This window comes from Scyliorhinus canicula, chromosome 11 (genome assembly GCF_902713615.1).
Source record: "Scyliorhinus canicula chromosome 11, sScyCan1.1, whole genome shotgun sequence".
NCBI lineage: Eukaryota > Metazoa > Chordata > Chondrichthyes > Carcharhiniformes > Scyliorhinidae > Scyliorhinus > Scyliorhinus canicula.
This window is the reverse complement of record NC_052156.1, coordinates 98,439,084-98,466,106: the sequence shown is the minus strand read 5'-3', so window position 1 is coordinate 98,466,106 and position 27,023 is coordinate 98,439,084. Positions and strand designations below refer to the sequence as shown.

At 49.5% G+C, this 27,023-nt stretch overlaps 1 protein-coding gene across 1 annotated transcript in view; it reads left to right on the top strand.

The window, feature by feature from the left end:
* The window catches only part of nuak1b (NUAK family, SNF1-like kinase, 1b), a 98,919-nt gene extending 73,291 nt beyond the window's left edge, over nt 1-25,628 (top strand). The window contains exons 6-8 of the mRNA XM_038810882.1: nt 7,993-8,112; nt 10,240-10,372; nt 23,657-25,628. Coding sequence (XP_038666810.1) covers nt 7,993-8,112; nt 10,240-10,372; nt 23,657-24,753 — 1,350 coding nt within the window. The 3' untranslated portion in view covers nt 24,754-25,628. The remainder of the gene's footprint in view (nt 1-7,992; nt 8,113-10,239; nt 10,373-23,656) is intronic.
* The last annotated feature ends 1,395 nt before the right edge of the window (nt 25,629-27,023 follow it).

Below are 27,023 nucleotides of genomic sequence, written 5' to 3'. Positions count from 1 at the left end.
TGGTATCTCAGTATAAAAGGGATGAGGCACTCACACCCCGCCTCTTTCCACAGACCAACATCTACAGAGTGAGACAGGGTGTATCCTCAGCATCACACCCCAGCACGTGGCTTAGAGCAAGGCTGGTTCAGTTAGACTGAGTTACTACATTTAGATTAGCAGAGAGTCGAACTCATTGAGAACTGTGCTAATAGTTCAATAAAACACATTGAACTCACTTCAAAGTCTGGAGCATCTTTTACTCAAAACCTCATCAAGTGGCAGCTTGTGTTATTCCAAATTACAAAACATAACAGGTCCCATTCTCTCTCTGAATGTTAGTCCTCAATACCTGCTGTCTCTCTGACTGTAGGTCCTCAATTCCCACTATCTCTCTGACTGTAGGATCTCAATACCCACATTCTCTCTCACTGTAGAACCCCAAAACCTGCTCTATCTCTCTAGGATCTCAACGGGGAGGCGGTGGCATAGTGGTATTGTCACTGGACTAGTAAACCAGAGACCCAGTAATGGTCTGGGGATCAAGGTTCAAATCCCACCAATTTTTAAATTCAGTAAAAATCTGGAATTAAAAGTCCATTGTTGTTGGTCGTAAAAACCCATCTGGTTCACGAATGTCAATTAGGGAAGGAAATCAGCTGTCAGCAATTTGGTTGACTCTTAACTTCCCCCAAGGGCAAATAAAAAACACACTCTCTTTGATTGTAGGGTTTCAATACCTACTCTTTCTTTGACTACGATCTCAATATCCACATGTTCTCTGACTGTAGGAACTCAATCCCCACTCTCACTGACTGAACATAGAACATAGAACGATACAGCACAGTACAGGCCCTTCGGCCCTCGATGTTGCACCGACATGGAAAAAAACTAAAGGCCATCTAACCTACACTATGCCCTTATCATCCATATGCTTATCCAATAAACTTTTAAATGCCCTCAATGTTGGCAAGTTCACTACTGTTGCAGGTAGGGCATTCCACGGCCTCACCACTCTTTGCGTAAAAAACCCACCTCTGACCTCTGTCCTATATCTATTACCCCTCAATTTAAGGCTATGTCCCATCGTGCTAGCCACCTCCATCCGCGGGAGAAGGCTCTCGCTGTCCACCCTATCTAACCCTCTGATCATTTTGTATGCCTCTATTAGGTCACCTCTTAACCTTCTTCTCTCTAACGAAAACAACCTCAAGTCCATCAGCCTTTCCTCATAAGATTTTCCCTCCATACCAGGCAACATCCTGGTAAATCTCCTCTGCACCCGTTCCAAAGCTTCCACGTCCTTCCTATAATGAGGCGACCAGAACTGTACGCAATACTCCAAATGCGGCCGTACTAGAGTTTTGTACAACTGCAACATGACCTCATGGCTCCAGAACTCAATCCCTCTACCAATAACGGCCATCACACCATAGGCCTTCTTCACAACCCTATCAACCTGGGTGGCAACTTTCAGGGATCTATGTACATGAAGGTCCTCAATACTCCCTCTCTCACTGACTGGAAGTCCTCAATCCCCACTCTCACTGACTGTAGGTTTCAATCCCCACTCTCACTGACTGTAGGCCTCAATCCCCTCTCTCACTGACTGTAGGTCCTCAATCCCCACTCTCACTGACTGTAGGCCTCAATCCCCTCTCTCACTGACTGTAGGTCATCAATACCCACTCTCACTGACTGTAGGTCCTCAATACCCCCTCTCTCACTGACTAGGTTCTCAATTCCTACTCTCACTGACTGTAGGGCCTCAATCCCCACTCTCACTGACTGTAGGCCTCAATCCCCACTCTCAGACTGTAGGTTCTCAATCCCCACTCTCACTGACTATAGGGTCTCAATCCCCATCTCACTGACTGTAGGTCCTCAATACACCCTCTCTCATTGACTGTAGGTCCTCAATCCCCACTCTCACTGACTGTAGGTCCTCAATCCCCACTCTCACTGACGGTAGGTCCTCAATCCCCACTCTCACTGACTAGGGCCTCAATCCCCACTCTCACTGACTGTAGGTCCTCAATCCCCACTCTCACTGACTGTAGGTCCCCAATCCCCACTCTCACTGACGGTAGGTCCTCAATCCCCAGTCTCACTGACTGTAGGCCTCAATCCCCACTCTCACTGACTGTAGGTCCTCAATCCCCACTCTCACTGACTGTAGGGCCTCAATCCCCACTCTCACTGACTGTAGGTCCTCAATCCCCACTCTCACTGACTGTAGGGCCTCAATCCTCACTCTCACTGACTGTAGGTCCTCAATACCCCCTCTCTCACTGACTGTAGGTTCTCAATCCCCACTCTCACTGACTGTAGGGCCTCAATTCCTCACTCTCACTGACTGTAGGCCTCAATCCCCACTCTCAGACTGTAGGTCCTCAATCCCCACTCTTACTGACTATAGGGTCTCAATCCCCATCTCACTGACTGTAGGTCCTCAATACCCCCTCTCTCACTGACTGTAGGTCCTCAATCCCCACTCTCACTGACTGTAGGTCCTCAATCCCCACTCTGACTGACGTTAGGTCCTCAATCCACAGTCTCACTGACTGTAGGCCTCAATCCCCACTCTCACTGACTGTAGGCCTCAATCCCCAGTCTCACTGACTGTAGGCCTCAATCCCCACTCTCACTGACTGTAGGCCTCAATCCCCACTCTCACTGACTGTAGGCCTCAATCCCCACTCTCACTGACTGTAGGCCTCAATCCCCTCTCTCACTGACTGTAGGTCCTCAATCCCCACTCTCATTGACTGTAGGTCCTCAATCCCCATCCTCAATCCCCACTCTCACTGACGGTAGGTCCTCAATCCCCACTCTCACTGACTGTAGGGCCTCAATCCCCACTCTCACTACTGTAGGCCTCAATCCCCTCTCTCACTGACTGTAGGTCCTCAATCCCCAGTCTCACTGACTGTAGGCCTCAATCCCCACTCTCACTGACTGTAGGCCTCAATCCCCACTCTCACTGACTGTAGGCCTCAATCCCCACTCTCACTGACTGTAGGCCTCAATCCCCTCTCTCACTGACTGTAGGTCCTCAATCACCACTCTCACTGGCTGTAGGCCTCAATTCCTACTCTCACTGACTGTAGGCCTCAATCCCCTCTCTCACTGACTGTAGGTCCTCAATACCCACTCTCACTGACTGTAGGTCCTCAATCCGCTCTCTCACTGACTGTAGGTCCTCAATCCCCATCTCACTGACTGTAGGTCCTCAATCCCCACTCTCACTGACTGTAGGCCTCAATCCCCTCTCTCACTGACTGTAGGTCCTCAATACCCACTCTCACTGACTGTAGGTCCTGAATCCCCACTCTCACTGACGGTAGGTCCTCAATCCCCACTCTCACTGACTGTAGGGCCTCAATCCCCACTCTCACTACTGTAGGCCTCAATCCCCTCTCTCACTGACTGTAGGTCCTCAATCCCCAGTCTCACTGACTGTAGGCCTCAATTCCCACTCTCGCTGACTGTAGGCCTCAATCCCCACTCTCACTGACTGTAGGCCTCAATCCCCACTCTCACTGACTGTAGGCCTCAATCCCCTCTCTCACTGACTGTAGGTCCTCAATCCCCACTCTCACTGACTGTAGGCCTCAATCCCTACTCTCACTGACTGTAGGCCTCAATCCCCTCTCTCACTGACTGTAGGTCCTCAATACCCACTCTCACTGACTGTAGGTCCTCAATCCGCTCTCTCACTGACTGTAGGTCCTCAATAACCCCTCTCACTGACTGTAGGTCCTCAATCACCACTCTCACTGACGGTAGGTCTTCAATCACCACTCTCACTGACTGTAGGCCTCAATCCCCACTCTCACTGACTGTAGGCCTCAATCCCCACTCTCACTGACTGTAGGCCTCAATCCCCTCTCTCACTGACTGTAGGTCCTCAATCCCCTCTCTCACTGACTGTAGGTCCTCAATCCCCACTCTCACTGACTGTACAGTAAGAAGTCTTACAACACCAGGTTAAAGTCCAACAGGTTTGTTTCAAACACGAGCTTTCGGAGCACGGCTCCTTCTTCACCTGAAGAAGGAGCCGTGCTCCGAAAGCTCGTGTTTGAAACAAACCTGTTGGACTTTAACCTGGTGTTGTAAGACTTCTTACTGTGCTCACCCCAGTCCAATGCCGGCATCTCCACATCATCACTGACTGTAGGCCTCAATCCCCTCTCTCACTGACTGTAGGTCCTCAATCCCCTCTCTCACTGACTGTAGGTCCTCAATCCCCATCTCACTGACTGTACGTCCTCAATACCCCCTCTCTCACTGACTGTAGGTCCTCAATCCCCACTCTCACTGACTGTAGGTCCTCAATCCCCACTCTCACTGACTTTAGGCCTCAATCCCCACTCTCACTGACTGTAGGTCCTCAATACCCACTCTCACTGACTGTAGGTCCTCAATACCCCCTCTCTCACTGACTGTAGGGCCTCAATCCTCACTCTCACTGACTGTAGGTCCTCAATACCCCCTCTCTCACTGACTGTAGGTCCTCAATCCCCACTCTCACTGACTGTAGGGCCTCAATCCCCACTCTCACTGACGGTAGGTCCTCAATCCCCACTCTCACTGATGGTAGGTCCTCAATCCCCACTCTCACTGACTGTAGGGCCTCAATCCCCACTCTCACTGACTGTAGGCCTCAAACCCCTCTCTCACTGACTGTAGGTCCTCAATCCCCACTCTCACTGACTGTAGGTCCTCAATCCCCACTCTCACTGACGGTAGGTCCTCAATCCCCACTCTCACTGACTGTAGGCCTCAATCCCCAGTCTCACTGACTGTAGGCCTCAATCCCCACTCTCACTGACTGTAGGCCTCAATCCCCACTCTCACTGACTGTAGGCCTCAATCCCCACTCTCACTGACTGTAGGCCTCAATCCCCTCTCTCACTGACTGTAGGTCCTCAATCCCCACTCTCATTGACTGTAGGTCCTCAATCCCCATCCTCAATCCCCACTCTCACTGACGGTAGGTCCTCAATCCCCACTCTCACTGACTGTAGGGCCTCAATCCCCACTCTCACTACTGTAGGCCTCAATCCCCTCTCTCACTGACTGTAGGTCCTCAATCCCCAGTCTCACTGACTGTAGGCCTCAATCCCCACTCTCACTGACTGTAGGCCTCAATCCCCACTCTCACTGACTGTAGGCCTCAATCCCCACTCTCACTGACTGTAGGCCTCAATCCCCTCTCTCACTGACTGTAGGTCCTCAATCACCACTCTCACTGGCTGTAGGCCTCAATTCCTACTCTCACTGACTGTAGGCCTCAATCCCCTCTCTCACTGACTGTAGGTCCTCAATACCCACTCTCACTGACTGTAGGTCCTCAATCCGCTCTCTCACTGACTGTAGGTCCTCAATCCCCATCTCACTGACTGTAGGTCCTCAATCCCCACTCTCACTGACTGTAGGCCTCAATCCCCTCTCTCACTGACTGTAGGTCCTCAATACCCACTCTCACTGACTGTAGGTCCTGAATCCCCACTCTCACTGACGGTAGGTCCTCAATCCCCACTCTCACTGACTGTAGGGCCTCAATCCCCACTCTCACTACTGTAGGCCTCAATCCCCTCTCTCACTGACTGTAGGTCCTCAATCCCCAGTCTCACTGACTGTAGGCCTCAATTCCCACTCTCGCTGACTGTAGGCCTCAATCCCCACTCTCACTGACTGTAGGCCTCAATCCCCACTCTCACTGACTGTAGGCCTCAATCCCCTCTCTCACTGACTGTAGGTCCTCAATCCCCACTCTCACTGACTGTAGGCCTCAATCCCTACTCTCACTGACTGTAGGCCTCAATCCCCTCTCTCACTGACTGTAGGTCCTCAATACCCACTCTCACTGACTGTAGGTCCTCAATCCGCTCTCTCACTGACTGTAGGTCCTCAATAACCCCTCTCACTGACTGTAGGTCCTCAATCACCACTCTCACTGACGGTAGGTCTTCAATCACCACTCTCACTGACTGTAGGCCTCAATCCCCACTCTCACTGACTGTAGGCCTCAATCCCCACTCTCACTGACTGTAGGCCTCAATCCCCTCTCTCACTGACTGTAGGTCCTCAATCCCCTCTCTCACTGACTGTAGGTCCTCAATCCCCACTCTCACTGACTGTACAGTAAGAAGTCTTACAACACCAGGTTAAAGTCCAACAGGTTTGTTTCAAACACGAGCTTTCGGAGCACGGCTCCTTCTTCACCTGAAGAAGGAGCCGTGCTCCGAAAGCTCGTGTTTGAAACAAACCTGTTGGACTTTAACCTGGTGTTGTAAGACTTCTTACTGTGCTCACCCCAGTCCAATGCCGGCATCTCCACATCATCACTGACTGTAGGCCTCAATCCCCTCTCTCACTGACTGTAGGTCCTCAATCCCCTCTCTCACTGACTGTAGGTCCTCAATCCCCATCTCACTGACTGTACGTCCTCAATACCCCCTCTCTCACTGACTGTAGGTCCTCAATCCCCACTCTCACTGACTGTAGGTCCTCAATCCCCACTCTCACTGACTTTAGGCCTCAATCCCCACTCTCACTGACTGTAGGTCCTCAATACCCACTCTCACTGACTGTAGGTCCTCAATACCCCCTCTCTCACTGACTGTAGGGCCTCAATCCTCACTCTCACTGACTGTAGGTCCTCAATACCCCCTCTCTCACTGACTGTAGGTCCTCAATCCCCACTCTCACTGACTGTAGGGCCTCAATCCCCACTCTCACTGACGGTAGGTCCTCAATCCCCACTCTCACTGATGGTAGGTCCTCAATCCCCACTCTCACTGACTGTAGGGCCTCAATCCCCACTCTCACTGACTGTAGGCCTCAAACCCCTCTCTCACTGACTGTAGGTCCTCAATCCCCACTCTCACTGACTGTAGGTCCTCAATCCCCACTCTCACTGACGGTAGGTCCTCAATCCCCACTCTCACTGACTAGGGCCTCAATCCCCACTCTCACTGACTGTAGGCCTCAAACCCCTCTCTCACTGACTGTAGGCCTCAATCCCCACTCTCTGACTGTAGGCCTCAATCCCCTCTCTCACTGACTGTAGGTCCTCAATCCCCACTCTCACTGACTGTAGGATCTCTGACTGTAGTTATGAGGAGGGGTTGAATAAATTTATAGTTTTTGTTGGAAAGACGGACGCTGAGGAAGAGACCTGATTGAGGTATACAAAATTACGAGAGGTATAGACAGGGTGAATAGTCAGAAGCTTTTTCCCAGGGTGGAAGACTCAATTACAAGGGAGCACAGGTTCAAGGTGAGAGTGGAAAGTTTAGGGGGAGATGTGCTGGAGAAGTTTTTCACACAAAGGGTGGTGGGTGCCTAGAATGTGTTGCCAATGGAGGTGGTGGATGCAGACACGTTAGCAACATTTAAGATGTATCGTGATAGACCCAAGAGCAGGCAGGGATTGGAGGGATACAGATTGTTTGGACAATAAGTAGTAGGTCTAAATAAAGAATCTGGATCAGCACAGGCTTGGTGGCCCAAAGGGCCTGTTCCTGTGCTGTAATGTTCGTTATTCTTTTTTACTGTAGGTCCTCAATACCCACTCTCCTTCCGACTGTAGGTCCTCTATATCAGCTCTCTGTGGTTGTATGTCTTCAGTATCAGCTGCGTGTGTGACTGTAGGTCCTCAATGCCGGCTATCTGTGTCTCTCTCTCTGACTATAGGTCCTAAATATCACGCTCTCCGACTGTTGGACCTCAATACCTACTCTGACTGTAGGTACGACCCCCTCGTGAAGAGACTTTGTAATGACCTCTCCATTATATCCTACAACAACCATTCAACACCTTCTATCCCCCTTCCCCCCACTCCAGCATTCTCTGTCTCACCCCCTCCCCATTCCAGTGCCCGTTGTAATACCACCAGGTGGCTTTGATGATATGGAGGGGGTCTCCATAATGTGAAATTACAGCTGAGATTTGACATATTATTTGCAATTATTAAAATGTTGATGTTATGTAATTCCTTTACAGATTGCAGACTTTGGACTCTCCAGTCTGTACAAGAAGGACACTTTTTTGCAAACATTCTGCGGAAGCCCTCTATACGCTTCACCAGAAATCGTCAATGGCCGTCCCTATCATGGTCCAGAGGTTAGTGCCGCAGACTGATGAGTTAACCAGTGTATGACTGGGTTAGTGCCACAGGCTGGAGAGTTAACCAGTTATCACTGGGTTAGCGTCGCAGAATGGTGAGTTAACCATTGTATCACTTGGTTAGTGCCACAGGCTGGAGAGTTAACCAGTGTATTGCTGGGTTAGTGCCAAAGACTGGTTAGTTAACCAGTGTATCACTGGGTTAGTGCCACAGGCTGGAGAGTTAACCAGTTATCACTGGGTTAGCGTCGCAGAATGGTGAGTTAACCATTGTATCACTTGGTTAGTGCCACAGGCTGGAGAGTTAACCAGTGTATTGCTGGGTTAGTGCCAAAGACTGGTTAGTTAACCAGTGTATCACTGGGTTAGTGCCACAGGCTGGAGAGTTAACCAGTTATCACTGGGTTAGCGTCGCAGAATAGTGAGTTAACCATTGTATCACTGGGTTAGTGCCACAGGCTGGAGAGTTAACCAGTGTATTGCTGGGTTAGTGCCAAAGACTGGTTAGTTAACCAGTGTATCACTGGGTTAGTGCCACAGGAGGAGAGTAAATCAGTGTATCACTGGGTTAGTGTCGCAGACTGGTGAGTTAACCAGTGTTTCACTGAGTTAGTGCCGCATGCTGGAGAGTTAACCAGTGCATTACTGGGTCAGTGCTGCAGACTGGGGCGGTACGGTAGCACAGTGGTTAGCACAGTTGCTTCAGAGCGCCATGGACCCGGATTCAATTCCTGGCTTGGGTCACTGTCTGTGTGGAGTCGCACGTTCTCCCCGTGTCTGCATGGGTTTCCTCCGGGTGCTCCATTTTCCTCCCACAGTTCAAAGATGTGTGGGTTAGGTGGATTGGCCATGCTAAATTGCCCTTAGTATCCAAAAGGTTAGGTGGGTACACTGGGTTATTGGGATAGGGTGGAGTTATGGGTTTAGGTAGGGTGCTCTTTCCAAGGGCCGGTGCAGACTCGATGGCCAAATAGCCTCCTTCTGTACTGTAAATTTTATGATTCTATGGTGAGTTAACCAGTGTATTACTGGGTTAGTGCTACAGGCTGCAGCGTTAACTAGTGAATTACCGGGTTAGTACTGCAGAGTTAACCAGTGTATTACCAGGTTGGTCACAGGTTGTAAGTTAACTAGTGAATTACCAAGTTAGTGCCGGAGGCTGGAGAATTAACCAGTAAATTACTGGGTTGAGCTAGAGACTGGCAAAGGAATCAACCGTTTCCCTCCTTATGTTTGACTATCCTGACCGAATAGATATTCACTGGTGAAGCATTTGACATTTTAATTTACCAGCAGTCACTTTTTAAAAATTTAAATAAAAACAGACAATTCTGGAAAATGCCGATCTGGGAGAAACAGGGTTAACCTGTTGAGTCCAATATGATGATGCTTCAGGTCTTTTTAAAGTTCTCAGTCATTGATTTGAGGGTCATTTAATAATTTTGGAATTGTTAATTTGAAGTATTTCTGGAAGACCTGTCTAGTCAGTACAACACTGACCATGTGAATGGGACAGTTAATAGTTTACTGTGAGTCATTCCAAACAACACGATGAAGAAATGGATTGTGTAGACGAGGCAATGAGGATTTCTACTTCTCTGCTGACTGAGTGAGAAACTGAACAAGCAGCGTGAATGGAATCCTGGAACTTTCAGCAGGGAAGCACCATTTGGAGTTGTCACAATCACAGCTCCATTGCGGAGTTATCCTTGCAATTTGATTTCAGAAAGCACCTTTATTGTGGGCAGTTATGGAAGAAATATTTCCCTTTGTCAGTTTTTATAATAAATGTGCCTGAGCTATGTCCCCCAAGTTCTAGATTGCAAAACTACCAAATCTGACATCAGACGCGGGTTGTGTGATGCTAGGGGAACCACATTGCAATGTTTGTGGGAGACAGGTTCGTATCAATTGAACAATACCAGCTCACCAAAGCACCATTACAATCTTGACACCGAACCAGGAGCTCTGCTGGTCATATGTGTGCATAATTACAGGTGACAAATCATCCATACTGAGAGATTTGCAATCTAGATAGTTTGTGAATGTGTGGAAGCTGTCACTATCTGCTATACATTGCTGCAAGATGTATGTGATTTGTGTCCCTCTTCCCTCCATTCACAGGTAGACAGCTGGGCCCTTGGCGTGCTACTCTACACCCTGGTTTATGGGACAATGCCATTTGATGGGAGTGACCACAGAAACTTGGTCCGGCAGATTAGCAGTGGGGATTACCGTGAACCCACTCCACCATCAGGTACGGGGGACTTGGTAAGAAGATGCTCTTAAAGTTATATTGCTAGCTCTAATGTCAATTGTGGAATGATTTAGAATCCATAATTTGAGTTAAAGTTAGTGAACATTTAGAAATCCAGACAGCAAATGTAAAGATTTAGTACTGTTCCTGAGGTGGTGATTGGATAATCAGGATGCGGTATTGGTGACTATGGGTTTTCCGAGAGTGATTGAAAGGTGTAAACACCGGTAACCCGAGTCCCGGTAACCCGAATCCCGGTAACCCGAGTCCCGGTAACCCGAGCCCCGGTATCCTGAGCCCCCGGTGCCCCGGTAACCCGAGTCCCGGTAACCCGAATCCCGGTAACCCGAGTCCCGGTAACCCGAGTCCCGGTAACCCGAGTCCCGGTAACCCGAGTCCCGGTAACCCGAGCCACGGTAACCCGAGCCCCGGTACCCTGAGGCCCCGGTACCCTGAGCCCCCGGTACCCCGAGCCCCGGTACCCCGAGTCCCGGTAACCCGAGTCCCGGTAACCTGAGCCCCGGTACCTCAAGCCCCGGTAACCCGAGTCCCCGTATCCTGAGCCCCGTAAACCTGAGTCCCGGTAACCTGAGCCCCAGTAACCCGAGTCCCGGTAACACGGGTTCCGGTGACCCGAGTCCCGGTGACCCGAGTCCCGGTGACCCGAGCCCCGGTACCCCGAGCCCCGGTAACACGAGCCCCGGTACCCCGAGCCCCGGTAACCCGAGCCCCGGTAACCAGAGCCCCGGTGACCCGAGTCCCGGTGACCCGAGTCCCGGTAACACGGGTTCCGGTAACCCGAGCCCCGGTACCCCTGTTGCCTTTTTTTACCTTCTATAAATATGGCAATAAATAAGGTTGCCCTTCTTTCTTTAGATATCGATATTATATTGCTCAGAGTCACCAGGTATCAAATGATACCACCACAAGATTCAACCGGGTATCGATTAAAGAGCCAAACACCAGTTAGTTAGTTCCAAGTTCAATAATACTTTATTTACACACACAATTAACATGCAACATAAACACTACTAGTTACATTACACCTAACAACTAAGGCAACCTGTACTTAACTTCAGGGACCCGGCTTCGGTCAGAGGAACAGTAGCCTTTGTTGGAATCTGGATCTATGGGGTCTGGAGAAGTAACTGCTGCTCAGCTGGGCTCATCCGTCTGGTAGTTGGCGTTGAACTTGAACTTGCTTCTGCTGGTGCTGTAATTGGAGGTGGACGTTGCCAGAGCGCCAGGTCCAAGAGAGGCCGAACACATGGTGGTCTCTCTCTTTATCTTGGGGAGTTTAGCACTCTTTTGGGGGGTCCTTCGGTTTGGACCCCATTAATTGGGCAGTCCTCGATCACTGTATTCAATCTGAGCCAATAAAGGGGCGGGTACCCTGATGGCTGAGCGTGTCCTAAGCGGTCATTGACCCTGTTGTTTATGCTTCCTGAGTACAAGGAGTGGCACCGAAATGTCTGGGATTGTATCGGTTCCCTGAGTATCAACCCTTTGTCTTATGGAGACGGGCCATCAAAATGCTAATCGGTTGGGGGTTTCGATGCTGTCTGGATTCTTTGCTCCAAATATACATTCAGGCTCTGAGCCTGCCTGATTCTTACATTGCCCACATTTCCCTTCAGGCTTTACAAACGACCATTTTTCTTGTCGTAAGTGGCCATCCCAGATGGCTGCACTCCGAGTCCCGGTAACCCGAGTCCCGGTAACCCGAGTCCCGGTAACCCGAGTCCCGGTAACCCGAGTCCCGGTAACCCGAGCCCCGGTAACCCGAGCCCCGGTAACCCGAGCCCCGGTAACCCGAGCCCCGGTAACCCGAGCCCCGGTAACCCGAGTCCCGGTAACCCGAGTCCCGGTAACCCCAGTCCCGGTATCTTGAGCCCCGGTAACCCGTGTCCCGGTATCCTGAGCCCCGGTAACCCAAGTCCCGTTACCCCGAGACCCAGTACCCCGAGCCCCGGTAACCCGAGTCCCGGTGACCAGAGTCCCGATAACCCAAGCCCCGGTATCCCTAGACCCCGTCTCCTGAGCCCCGGTAACCCGTGCCCCGGTAACCCGAGTCCCGGTAACCAGAGTCCCGGTAACCAGAGTCCCGGTAACCAGAGTCCCGGTAACCAGAGTCCCGGTAACCAGAGTCCCGGTAACCAGAGTCCCGGTGACCAGAGTCCCGGTGACCAGAGTCCCGGTGACCCGAGCCCCGGCATCCCGAGCCCCGGCAACCCGAGCCCCGGCAACCCGAGCCCCGGCAACCCGAGCCCCGGCAACCCGAGCCCCGGCAACCCGAGCCCCGGCACCCCGAGCCCCGGCACCCCGAGCCCCGGTAACCCGTGTCCCGGCATCCCGAGCCCCGGTATCCCGAGCCCCGGTAAACCAAGCCCCGGTAACCCGGGTCCCGGTAACCCGAGCCCCGGTACCCCAAGCCGCGGTAACACGGGTCCCGGTAACACGGGTCCCGGTAACCCGAGTCCCAGTAACATGGGGATATGGCCAGAGAATTGCCAGGTCCATGGCCGTGCACGGCGCTGGCCTGCAGTGGCCCGCCGTGCAACATGGCGTCAGCTGTGTTCTGACCTGGCCTGCCAAACAGGCCCTTTGACCAGGCTCGCCACCCCCAGACCACCCCTCATCGTAGCCCCAAGGCCCTGCCAAAGCCCCCCCCTGCCCACGGATCGGCTCCCCCCGACTGTGGCGGTGCTGGACTCAGTCCAGAGCTGCATGCCGGGTTCCCGAAAAAAAATAGCATGTGTGACCCATGCCATCGGCAACCCAGAGCATTGGGGAGGGCCTCAGCTGACGTTCTGAGACTGTCCATATGGCGTACGCCGTTTTTGGAGGGGGTGGTGCATCGAAAATCAGCGCCGCCCCTGATTTCGGCACCAATGTAGATTTTCCGGTGGATCACTGAACGGGATTTCAGCATCGGACACCGGAGAATCCCGCCCATTATGTCTCGAAGTGCTAGGAATGGAAAACAATGGGCACGATTCAGTGGCTTCATGGACATTCAACGCCTCGCGAGATTCAACGGAATCTCGTGAGACCTGCCGATCTGGAGCTCGTCTCACTGTGCCATTCGGCTAATTTAATATGCATTTGTTGGATTGTCCTCGGCACGGAATTCAATGGCTACACCAGGGAGCTGTCTAGTCCTGGTTCACAAATGTGGACCAGAGGTAATGGCACCTCGGGTGGGGTACGGGGGGCTGGGGTCTCCCAAACCAATTGAGGGGTTTGAGGTCCCAGGAAGGGATAATTTAGGTGATGTTGGGGGTCCAGAGGCCATGGTGGGGTCACTGAGGAGGATCGAAAGATCATAGTTGCCCTTAAAAATGGTGTCCCAAGCTCAAGGAGTCTTCCTGCACTGACGAGCTGAGCTCACCAGGGCAGGAAATTACTAAAGGGCAGCCTCATTGGGGAGTTCCTCACCGAGACCAAAGAAAAAGGGCCACGTGCCATTGAGTAGTGGGGTGTTTCTTGGCACTGTGGCTGAAACCAGACATGGGGCGCGGATTCTCCGGCTTCGTTACGCTCTCGCTCACGCAAATCGAGGCCGGTGAATAGCGGGAGAGGCCAAAACCGAGAACCGTGCCAGTTGCCAAAGAGTTTGCGATGCAATTGGTAAGTGAAATTGGGATCCTGCTGTAGCGTGGCGAGAAGCCAATTATCACTACTTAAGCCCTATTTCCATACAATTAACGAGAGCCACTCCATATCAAATGGTCTCCTGTCATTCATAGGCCTCCCTAGTAAGTGGTCACGCTGGCACTGATTAGTACTCCTTTTTAAAAATGTGAATCTGGCGGAAGGGCTTCTGAGGGGAGCCAAGGAAGTGAGTAACCATCTTTGCTCACAGGCAAAGAGGCCGGGGGCCCAGGGCTTGCCACCCCAGTGCTCACTGCGGGTGGGGAACCCTCCGCAGGGGTGGGCTGCCATGGGAAGGAGCAGGGGGAGGGGGAGGCAACTGCTCATGGCACCACCATGCCAAACCCTGGATCGCGTAGCCACCTCCGAGGTGGAGGAGGATGATGAGTGTGTTGTTCCTTGTGTCTTAATAATGCTCGTAGTCTTAAAGTTGAAGTAGATGCTTTATTGTGAGTTCGTTCTCTCTTCAGTGCTTAATTTAATGTTACATCTGTGCTGCTAGTCTATGTCTTGCTACCAGCTCCCGTTTCTGTGAAGTATCCTGACTTCCTGTTCGTGTGTATTTATATCTCTCCTGTGTTCCCTCTCATGCTTGCTCAGTTGTATTGCATCTACATTGATATACAATCACCACAATGAGGAGGCGCCGGACCAGCAGGGGTTGGAGGACGAGGTTGGGGAGGAACTTGATGCTGCAGGACAGGTGGCAGCAGCGTGGGTTCGGCAAGCCTGGAGGGCCAGGGAGGCTCTCATACGGACCCAATTTATTAGGACGTGGCCTGGTCTGTCACCCTCCCACTCCCATTTCCGATCCGCCCAAGGGTATGTGTCACATCACTCCAGGGTGCTGGGACTGTGCCGGCACCGTCTGCGGGTCACTGTCGAGGGCAGGGGGTTGATGATAATCCACAGAGAGCTGAACGCTGATGCTCCTCGATCTATACCGCAGTCTGACCCCTGCCTGTCTGCTGACTGCTCGCTCACACCCATCACCTGCCACAGTGTGCCGGGAGGGGGGGGGGGGGGATGCCTGGAGTGACGGACCAAGGGTTCAGAGGCAGCCCGTATTGCAGAAGAAAGTGAGTCATCATACTGGTTGTGCACAAGGTTGTTTTAATGTGTAAAACCACACTCTCCCAGTGGGATCCAGCAGACTGACTGCTGTCCCACCTGGTGGTTCCTGCCTCCACCAGATGTGCATCAGTAGCTGTGCGGTGCTCACCAGATTGTGCCCCAGAAGCCTGACCACTAATATTTCCAATCGAGGTGTGTGTATCTTCGCTGGAGGAGGGTGGAGATGACAGCTGTACCTTGACAGGATGACAGGTGGCATCCTCGGAGCTCTCCTCCGAGTGGTCTCCTGGGAGGCTGGAGAGGGGGCCGCCCGGGATGGGCCGGCGCCATCGGCTGTAGGACCTGCGGGAGAATGGACATGTGGTCAATGGGAGGGATAGATCAGTCAGTCAGCAAGGCAATAACAACTCACGTTTGACAGGTTCCTCACCTCACGTGGGTCACCGATCCTCCACCTGGGTGTCGCAGTCAAACCATGTCATCATTGACCGCTAATGGTTACAGTAATTTTGCATGCCGGCAATAGTGCTGCTTTTATTTGTGACGTTGGTGTTGTATCTTGTCAAGCACTTGTGAGTGATCCGGATTGCTGAAGTGTAACGCTAGTAGCGTTGTTCTCACATTTCGATTGAAGAGCATTTGAGTTGGTGATAGCCCTGAGCTCAACGTTGATGATCAGTATGATAATAGAGCCAAGTGTATGTCAGAATTCGAGTCAGTGGCCTTGCTTATGAGTTGTTTGATAATGTGTACACCTTTCTCTACTTTGCCGTTGGATTGGGGAAAGTGTGGACTCAATGTCACGTGTTTAAAATTGTATTTCTTCCGTCCACTCCAAGCTTACAAAGGACGGACCATTATCATACATGACTATTTGTGGAATACCATGCCTCGAGAATGTTTCCTTGCGGGCTTTGATAACTGATGCGGACGTGAAATCTGGGAGTTTCATTACTTCCAGAAAGTTGGAGTAATAATCAATGATAAGAACATAGTTTCGACCCATGGAGTGAAACAAGTCTATGCCAACTTCGTTCCACAGTGACGTAGCCATCTCATGATGCTGGAGTGGCTCCTTGCATTGTGCTGGTTGATGTTTTTGACACGTGTCACATGTGAGTATCATGTTTGTAATGTCCTCATTTATCCCAGGCCAGTACATGGATTGCCTTGCTCATCTTTGGCATTTATCGATTCTGAGATGTCCCCCGTGAATCCTGCGGAGCATGTCTGACCTGAGCGTTAATGGAATGACGATTCTGTAATTTCTCAGTATTAATCTGTCCACTACTGACAGTTCAGTTTTGATGTTTTGGAACTGCGGGCACCGTTCTTTTGGCCAGCCATGCTGAAGGTTGTGCATGACCTGGAGCAAGGTCGCATCTTCTTGTGTCGCCAGACGAATTTGCTGCAGCTTCTCGTCAGATGTTGGGAGCGTCTCTCTGCTTCATTGTGCTTGAGCTTCTACATCATCAATGGGCACAGGAGCTGCGCTGTTAGTATCAGTGGCTCGGGACAGCGTGTCAGCTATGATGAGGTCCTTCCCAGGAGTGTAGACCAGTGTGAAGTCCTCGGCTTCATCATCGTGCGTTGTAGGCACGGCGTCATATCATTGAGATTTTTTTCAATTATGTTGACCAGCGGTCTATGATCAGTCTCAACAAGGAATTTGGGAAGGCCGTACACATAGTGGTGAAATTTTGTTATACCTGTGATCAGCCCCAGGCACTCCTTCTCTATCTGTGCATACCTGCACTCTGTGGCGGTCATCACTATAGACGCATATGCAACTGGGACCCAGTCCGATTGGTCAGCCTGTTGGAGAAGTACCACGCCAATTCCAGCTCCAATGGCGTCGGTGGAGATCTTTGTGGGTTTCGTTGGGTTGAAGAATGTCAGAGTTGGTGCTTTAGACCCACCCACTCTTGGTGGTGTGGAGTCCAGTCAAACTCTGTGTCCTTCCTTATCACGTTTCATAATGCTGATGTCCTTGTTGATAAGTTCGGTATGAACTTGCCTAGGAAGTTGAAGAATCCAGGAAACCTGAGAAAAGCTTTCTTGTCTCTTCGTTGCTGCATGTTCTGGATTGCTGCAATCTTTTCATTATCCGGCCTCAACCCTTACGTTGATATCGTGTCACCCAGGAAGGTCAGAGATGAGCGTGTGAAAGTGCACTTGGATTGGTTGAGTTTCAACCCAAATTGGTGAATTATTTTGAAGACTTGTCTTAATCGAGCAATGTGGTCTTCTGTCGTTGACCATATGATGATGCCATCGACATATACTCTGACACCTTCAATGCCCATCTGCTCCATGACTCTGAAAGATTTTGGATGTGGGGATGATCCCGAAATGCATGCAATTATAGCAGTATCGTCCAAACAGCGTGTTGAACATACACAACAGTCTGCTGGAATCGTCGAGCTGCATCTGCCAGAAGCCTTGGGAAGCATCAAGTTTGGTGAAGATGTGAGCGTTTGCCATTTCACATGTTATCTCCTCCCGCTTGGGGATGGGGTAGTGTTCCCTGCGAATGTTTTTGTTCAGATCTTTGGGATCTAAACAGATTCTGAGGTCACCTGATGACTACACTACCGTGCAGCACAGTAGCATTGTGGATAGCACAATCGCTTCACAGCTCCAGGGTCCCAGGTTCGATTCCGGCTTGGGTCACTCTCTGTGCGGAGTCTGCACATCCTCCCCGTGTGTGCGTGAGTTTTCTCCGGGTGCTCCGGTTTACTCCCACAGTCACAAAGATGTGCAGGTTAGGTGGATTGGCCATGATAAATTGCCCTTAGTGTCCAAAATTGCCCTTAGTATTGGGTGGGGTTACTGGGTTGCTAGGTTATGGGGATAGGGTGGAGGTGTTGACCTTGGGTAGGGTGCTCTTTCCAAGAGCCGGTGCAGACTCAATGGGCCGAATGGCCTCCTTCTACACTGTTGATTCTATGATTCTTGACACATACCAGCGAGCTGACCCAGTCAGTCGACTGTGTGACCTTTGATATTATGCCTTGAGATTGTAGGTGTAGGAACTCTGATTATAGCCTGTCCCGCAAGGGAGCCTGGTACCCTCCTAGGTGGATGAATGACAGGTTTTGAATCTTCCTTGAGCAGGATTTTGTATTTGTAAGGTAACGTACCCATGCCATGAAAGATGTCAGGATACTTGCTGAGCAGCAGCTGGATGTTATCGTCTAGTCGTGATGAGTCATTTGTCTGCATGAATATTCTCTGGAACCGCCGCAAGTCCTTGCAGGCTTGAGCACCTAACCACGACGTCTTTTTGTCATCCATGATCTCGAAGTGTAGTCCTTTCGTGACCCTCTTATTGACTACTTGTGGGTGGCATCTGGTTGCCATTGTAGTCTTTTAACTTGCAGGCAGCAGCTACCATCTCGTGTGTCCCTGGGATGGATGCAAGATCTTTGCTTGTCATCAAGTTTGCGGACGCACCCGTCTCAAGCTTGAACGTAATTGGGAAGTTGTTCACTTGCACCGTGGCGTCCCATTCACTGTTGGAGTCAATGGCATTAATGTATTAAGGATTTGTGGTCGGCGCTTGAAGTTCCTCTGCCGAATCTATTATTCCGACGAGGTATGTGTTCTCCCAGGAGTGGAACTCTTCGCGGTCGGAAATATTTTCTTTTGGTGTTTGGTTTTCCATTGTATCCACTGTGCGTACCTTGAAATTTCCATGTCTCTGTGTTGGAGAGTGATATTCTGCTGTTGACTTAGACTGAGAGGCAAAATGATTCAGTTTGGAGCACTTTAAACATATTTTCCCTTGTGCAGGACATTTCACTTTTAAGTGGGCATTGCCACAGCAGCAGCACGTGCGTAGGAAGCGATTGCGCATGCGCGAATCGCTCTCTGGCTGAGTTTGGTATTTTGTGTGGTGCGCATGAGCAGCTTCTTGCGCATGTGCATAACGGGATCTCGCAGGGTCGCGTTTCTCTTGACCGTGTGCATGCGCGTACATATTTGAATTGGAACTGACAGCCGGAGGACGATGCCTGCGAGGAAAGGACACTATTTTAATTTCTTCCGCCTCATGGAGGAATTTATCCCCGTTTTTTTTCTGAAGAAATTCAAGGTACTGCTGTTTCTTTTGTTTTGTGCTGTGCCATTTGCTATGGTGGTTTTTAGAGTTAGATCATTTTGTTGCATTAGTGATTGCCTTAAGTGTTCATCGGAGAGTCCATAGATTAATTGATCTCTGACGATGGAATCTGTTACATCAGCATAGTTACAGCTTTGTGCTATTAATCGGAGTTCTGTGACAAAATTGGAGATTGTCTCGCCGTTTTTTTGGAACCTGTTGCGTAGGTTAAATCTTTCCATGATTTCATTAGACTGTGTTTTACAGTGTTCTTCAAATTTTGCAAGTATCCCTTGAAATTTAGTTTTGTCTTCATTTTCAACGTAAGTGAAAGAGTTGTAAATGTCTACAGCTTGCCGGCCTGCCCTTGCTAGTAGCAGAGCAATCTTTCTCTCGTCGGAGGCTGTGTTTAAGACAGTAGCGGCCATGTATATTTGGAACTGTTGTTTAAACATTTTCCCGTTACTATTTAAGTTACTGGTAGTTTTCAGCTGCCGTGGAGCTTGCACGTGTTCCATCGCGTCGGTTGGTTGTCGAGAATCTAAATGCTGCGAAGTCTTCCACAGTCGAGCGGTCGGTACTTTAGTTTCTGTTCTTTTTTCTTTCTTGTCTCTAACCTAATCTAGCTAGTATTGTTTGTTTAAAGCCAGACTGGTACCATCTTTTGTTAGCTTACTGTAGTTTGGTTGGCAGCACTAACTGTAGGTAACATGCGTTACTCAATCCAGTTGCGGCAGAGGCTTTCAGTACCTTGATGAAGAAGGCTCAAAGTTGTCCAGAGGTTTTGAAAGGTTTATTGAGTAACAGAATTTAACAGCTGCGTGAGTCCTTACTTTAAGATCAATACCAGTAGAAAGGTTACAATGTTTATATACAGTAGCTATGTCTAGCCCTGAGCTAGATCTATGCTCCTGCTCTCGTCACAGTCTAATCACCAAGAGAGGCAGAGAGCCGCTTGCGTCTGGCTTTTATACCCGCAAGTGCTGCACCCTAGTGATCTTTCAATTCCCCATTAACCCCTTATGTACATACCCATGTAAAGATCACTACACAGGTCAGCGCCCCTGAATCTTGGGGTTGGCTGAGCAAGTGCAGCTTAAGTGCTGCTCAACCTTGTTAACAGTGGGCTGACAAGCGTGGTCCTGGAGAATCAGCTAGCAAATCTTCATTTGCAATAAGAAGCCTGTGAGGCCTCGTTAAGTGGACCAATTAATGTTGAATAGTGTTGCTGGTCTCACTGGGCAGATCACCGGGAAGCTCGCGGCAATTCCCACTCACTACAACACTTAGAAATCTTTCCGGAGAGTCGCGCCCATAGAAATGCTTTGGTTGAATCACGCTCCATATTTCTCAGGAGAGATTTGATCGTGCTGCCTCGGGGTGAAGGTTAGATTCTATCTTGTTGAAGATTTTCATTGCCCAGCACCTGCGACATGAATGTTACTTCCACTTATCAGGCCAAATCTGAATGTTGTCCAGACCTTGCCGCATTTGGATATGGACTACATTAGCATCTGAGGAGTTGGGAATGCTGCTGAACATTGTGCAATCATCAGCGAACATCCCCTTTTCTGCCTTTATGCTGGAAGGTCATTGATGAAGCAGCTGAAGATGGTTGGGCCTAGAACACTACCCTGAGGAACTCCTGTCCCAGAGCTTTTAAAAAAAAAAAATTTAGAGTACCCAATTCATTTTTTCCAATTAAGGGGCAATTTAGCATGTTCAATCCACCTACCCTGCACATCTTTAGGTTGTGGGGGCAAAACCCACTCAAACACGGGGAGAATGTGCAAACTCCACACGACAGTGACCTAGAGCATGGATCGAATTTGGGACCTCAGTGCCATGAGGCAGCAGTGCTAACCACTGGGCCACTGTGCTGCCCTTCCTGTCCCAGAACTGAGATTAACATCCCATCAAATTTATTTTTTGATGTTTGCCTGTTCATTTCAGTGGCTAGGCTATTTTGGTTTTTTTAACAAGGGCACACAAACATATAGTTTAAGAGGACAAATCATGTTCAGCCTGTGTGGGGGAACCTCTGGAGAGCAGAGTGGCTCTGGTGGAACCAGGTTCATTTTTACCTCTCTCAGTACAATCAGAACACAAATGCAGCCGCCGCCCTACAATTGTTCAACTAATGATCCACACCCCCACGATCAGCACACTGGACCAGTAATTCAGAGATGTGTAATGTTCTGGGGGAGCCAGGTTCGAATCCCACTTGGCAGATGGTGAAATTTGAATTCAATAAACATAAATCTAGAATTAAAAGCCTAATGATGACCATGAGACCATTGTCGATTGTCATAAAAACCCAATCTGGTTCACTAATGTCCTTGAGGGAAGGAAATCTGTCATCCTTACCTGGTCTGTCATCCTTACCTGGTCCAGATCCACAGCAATCTGGTTGACTTTTAACTGCCTCAGAAATAGTTGGGTAAACCACTCAGTTCAAGGGCAATTAAGGATGGGTAATAAATACTGGCCCATCCAATGACACCCGTAACTCATGATTGAATTTTAATATTTCTTACCGCATCTCCAAGATGGTATTACTTTCCATGCTCCAGGTCTGTTTTTTTTAATAAACATTTTATTGAGGTATTTATGGTTTTATAACAACAACAGAATAAGCAATGTACATGAATATATAAACATAATGCAAAAGCTGTCTTCCTCCCTTACAGGTCCCACGTTTACTAACCTCCTACTCTAAACTAAACTAAACTAAACCCCTACCCCTGCCCCCTTTCTGCTGACGGTTCATTTTCCCCAAAGAAGTCGATGAACGGCTGCTACCTCCGGGCGAATCCTAACATTGACCCGCTCAGGGCGAACTTGATTATCTCCAGACAGAAAACTAGCCATGTCAGTTAGCCCAGGTCTACGACTTCGGGGGGCTTTGAGTCCCTACAAGCTAATAGCATCAGTTTCCGGACTACCAGGGAAGCAAAGGCCAGAAAGTCTGCCTCTCTCTCCTCCTGGACTCCCGGATCCTCTGACACTCCGAAAATTGCCACCTCTGGGCTCGGTGCCACCCTTGTTTTTAACATCTTGGACATGATATCCGCAAACCCCTGCCATAAGTCCCAAAGCTTCGGGCATGCCCAGACCTTATGGACATAGTTCGCTGGCCCTCCCGCACACCTTGCGCACCTATCTTCCACCCCAAAGAATCTGCTCATCCGGGCCACTGTCATGTGGGCCCAGTGAACAACCTTAAACTGTATCAGGCTGAGCCTGGCACATGTTGTGGATGCGTTGACTCTACTCAACGCGTCCGCCCAGAGACCATCCTCTATCTCTCCTCCTAACTCCTCTTCCGACTTGCGTTTCAACTCCTCGTCTGCGTCTCCTCTGACCCCATGAGTTCCTGGTAAATGTCAGAAATCCTCCCTTCTCCCACCCACCCTCTGGAAACTACCCTGTCCTGTGTCCTCCTTGGTGGTAGGAGCGGGAAGGTTGAGACCTGCCTGCGTAGGAGGTCCCGCATCTGCAGGTACCTAAACTCATTCCCTCTCGTCAATCCAAATTTACTTCCAGCGAAGTCCATCGCTTTCTCGGGCGACTCAAAATAAAAATGTTGCTCCTCATACGTGACCCAAAGATGGGCTGGATACAGCAGCCCAAACTTAACCTTTTTCTTGAAAAGGGTCAACTTTATTTGGTTGAGCCCTGCTCTTCTCCTGGCCACCTCCGCACTCATATCCTGGCAGATACGCAGGATGTTATTCTCCCATTTACAGCTCCATGTCTGCCTGGCCCATCGTAAAATACGCTCCTTGTCCAGGTACCTGTGGAATCTCACCACCATTGCCCTCGTGGCTTCCTTGCGAGCGCTCTGTGAGCCCTGTCCACTTCCAAGGGTCGGGAGAATGCCTCATCCCCCAGCAGCTTCTCGAACATGCCCGCTATGTATGCCCCAGTGTCCGTTCCTTCGGACCCCTCTGGGAGACCAACGATTCTCAAGTTCTGCCGGCGAGACCTATTCTCTCGGTCCTCCACCTTCTCCAGGAGCTTTTTCTGCTGGTCTCTCAGCATCCCCACCTCCAACTCCACTGCTGTTTGATGTTCCTCCTGCTCAGTCAGCGCCTTCTCTACTTTCTGGATCGCCCGGTCTTGAGCATCCAGACTATGTTCCAGCCGCGCAATTGATTCCTTAATCGGGTCCAAGCATTCCTCCTTCATAGCCGCCACCTGCGCTCCAGGTCTGTTTAACCATTGTATAATATGGCTATATATTTTAAATGCTTCCTGTGGCTATTCTCCCTTGGCTCATTCCCAAAAGAATAGGAATTTTTGACAACGCAGAGTGACCGAATACTGTCTGAATGTCAGAATGCAGAAGTGACAAGCACAGTGACCTATTTGACAGAGCCAAGAGCAGCCCTGTAAACACTGAGACTGTAGGGCAATGTTCTAAATAACTATCTGCTCCTTGTCTATGACAGATGCCCGTGGCCTCATCAGGTGGATGTTGATGGTGAATCCAGAACGGCGAGCCACAATCGAGGACATTGCTAATCACTGGTGGGTGAACTGGGGTTACCCAGCAAGTGTTTGTGACTGTAATTCACCTGGAAGCTCCGACTCGCCACTCCTCGCTCGATTTATTGATTGGCAACATCGCTCACGCTGTTTAAAGTCAGAGGGCACCTTGAAGGTAAAATGCCCAGTCAAGCATTGTAAACATGAGGGGATGCCAGCAGTCCAGACATCTGTGAGGAAATCCAAGAAAGGGAATGACATTCCATCCAGTCTGTATGACGGAGTGTCCACTAACATTCCAGCCAAGTACTTTTTGAAAAGACCCAGAGGAATTTTAAAGAAGATTAACAATGATTATCGCTCTCACAGTACAGGGGCTGTGGCAGGAGTGTTGGATCATGAAGTTAGCAGGGATGGTCCCTCTGCTGGAGCCAGTGGGAAGATTGACGCGTCTCCCCAGCCCACACAAGCTGCGGAACACTCAGTGGTGACACCAAAGAGGGGAATCCTGAAAAAAACACAAGAGAGAGAGTCTGGCTATTACTCCTCACCAGAACACAGTGAATCCTCTGAACTCCTGCACAGAGACTGTGCCACGAGCAGCAACTCCTCCACTCAGCATGCTGCAGAATTGCTGAGCCCTGGCACCATCGCTTTTCAAAGGAAAGGAATTCTGAAGCACACTGGCAGATTTCCTGGTGGTGACGTTAACAGTCAATTCACCACTTCATCACCAGGGCATACTGAATCAGCAGAGCAGATGATGGGGGCTGAAGGTTTTGCCCACACACCCATGACAAGAAACGAGTGCAGACTCCTTTCCAAAGAATTGTTTCGCCTGCATTATTTACCGGAGGACAGGCTGATTCGCAGTTGTGTGTCTGCAGAAAACCTGCAGCATCTCGAGGACTTTGAGCATCTGAAGAATAGCCCAGAAATTCACAACATGAAGTGTTTCCACCAACAGCTTATGGACAGCAGCTCCTCATTGCTCACAGACATGGACAATTTCACTCAGGTCTACAAGAAAGCTCTAGAAATAAGCACTAAGTTGGACTGAGAAGAATGTGTGAGTGACAGTTAAGTGCAGGGGTTAACCATCTGACCTAGGAAATGGACTGGTCGCTCAATGTTAGTAGAAAATCCCTGCAGCAGCACTTAGAATGCACTCTGCGAGTGAGGAGGGAGGACATTGCAAGATCAATAACAGGAAGTGAAAACCAAATGGATTTGTCAATGTAAGTAATCATAACGAACTGGGGGAACCCCAAGATCTGGACAAGACTGAACTGACAGAATTATGCTTTTAAAACCAATTCCTGGGTAATGCTGGCTATTGGGATATGGTTAGCACAAACATCTTATTGCAACAAAAGCTCTTGTCTTGAGAGGAGCTGAAACCCCAATAGATTGGAAAACCATGTAACTGTATCTCCCGTAATAAGGTTTGAAACGGGTGAAACTCCTGGTAGCTGAGTAAAAATATTTTAATTGATGAGAGAATGAACAAGGCACTTCATTTGTATTTTCATAAACTGACTGTCAGCCTGGAATCAGCATGTAGAGAATCTCATCAATACCTCATTATTCCTATGAAACTTGACTGGATAATATTTCTGTTGAATGTGATATATGTTTGTGTGTTTTTTATTTATTGGTATCTCAGCCATTTGTGAGATGTAATATATTGTGTAAAATTATAAAACTATGCCAACGCTTTAATCATAATTCAGAGCTCACAATGACTGGTCTCTTTAGTTTTGGCTGTTTCGGTACAGGGTGTCACTGGGAAAACACTCATTCTCTACGTTATCATTGACCAAGGAAAATTAATAACACCAGAACTGTCACTACCAATTTCAATGCATGAAACTAGTTATCAATGAAAGGCAATGTCTGTTTCCTTTGCAAAATAAATCATGTCAGTTCATCATGTGACCATTCGCTGTGTTTTACCAAATTGGGAGTGATAATGAATTTAGTATAATTCTTGTGAGCCAAAAGCAAATGTGCATCTCGAATATGGTTGGTTATGTTCACTGGGCAGATCGCAATCTGAACCAATCCATTCTGAGGAGCTGTTACCGAGGGCTGGCTTGAAGATTTTGGCCTTTGAGACGTCCTGAATCGCCATCTCCCAGCCGGGAGAAGGAGCATGAGTTTGGTTCTCACCCTCTGCCTCAGCTCCTATTAATCCCTGAATGTCTGGTCACTTGCTGGGACAACCCCCAACTCTGAGATCTATCTTGAATTGGCCCTCCAAATCCATCAACACAAAGCATGATACAATCATACCCATAATATGCCAGTCAGAAATTCCAAACATCCTTGCCACTGCATTGCATTTAACCCTCAATCAACCCCTCTTAAAAACACATTAACTGGTCACTTGTTTAAACTTGCTGTCTGGATGTAAATGACAAGCAAGGCAGTGCTTATTGCTCTGATGGTGAGACTTGAGTCACGTTTAGATTTGGATAGACAAAGGATCGCAGCTTCCTTTTCCTGGAGTACTTTACTGACCCAGTTGCATATTTATAAAAATCTGGTCGCTTTCATGGACTTCATAGAATTTTATAATAGAATTTACAGTGCAGAATCGCTGGTTTTTAAAGCAGACCAAGCAGGCCAGCAGCACGGTTCGATTCCCGTACCAGCCTCCCCGGACAGGCGCCGGAATGTGGCGACTAGGGGCTTTTCACAGTAACTTCATTGAAGCCTACTCGTGACAATAAGCGATTTTCATTTCATTTCATTCATTCGGCCCATCGAGTCTGCACCGGCTCTTAGAAAGAGCACCCTACCCAAGGTCAACACCTCCACTCTATCCCCATAACCCAGTAACCCCACCCAACACTAAGGGCAATTTTGGACACTAAGGGCAATTTATCATGGCCAATCCACCTAACCTGCACATCTTTGGACTGTGGGAGGAAACCGGAGCACCCGGAGGAAACCCACGCACACACGGGGAGGATATGCAGACTCCGCACAGACAGTGACCCAAGCCGGAATCGAACCTGGGACCCTGGAGCTGTGAAGCAGTTGTGCTATCCACAATGCTACCGTGCTGCCCTTGTGCAGACTAGAACTTATTCCTCATCTGAGCCCATGGATGGCTCAGAAATAGACTACACCTCATTCCTTTAATGTGCATCTCATGCCACTTTCAGAGATTTGAAGGTTCAATTGTACCGAGTGTTCCCTTTCTAGGCAGCAGTAGTTCAAGGTGGCACATCCCAAGGGATGAACAACCATGGCTCTAGCCAACGTCACCCACATCTCAAAAACAAACAGAAAAACAAGAGCCACAAGTGTCCGTTCCTTCAT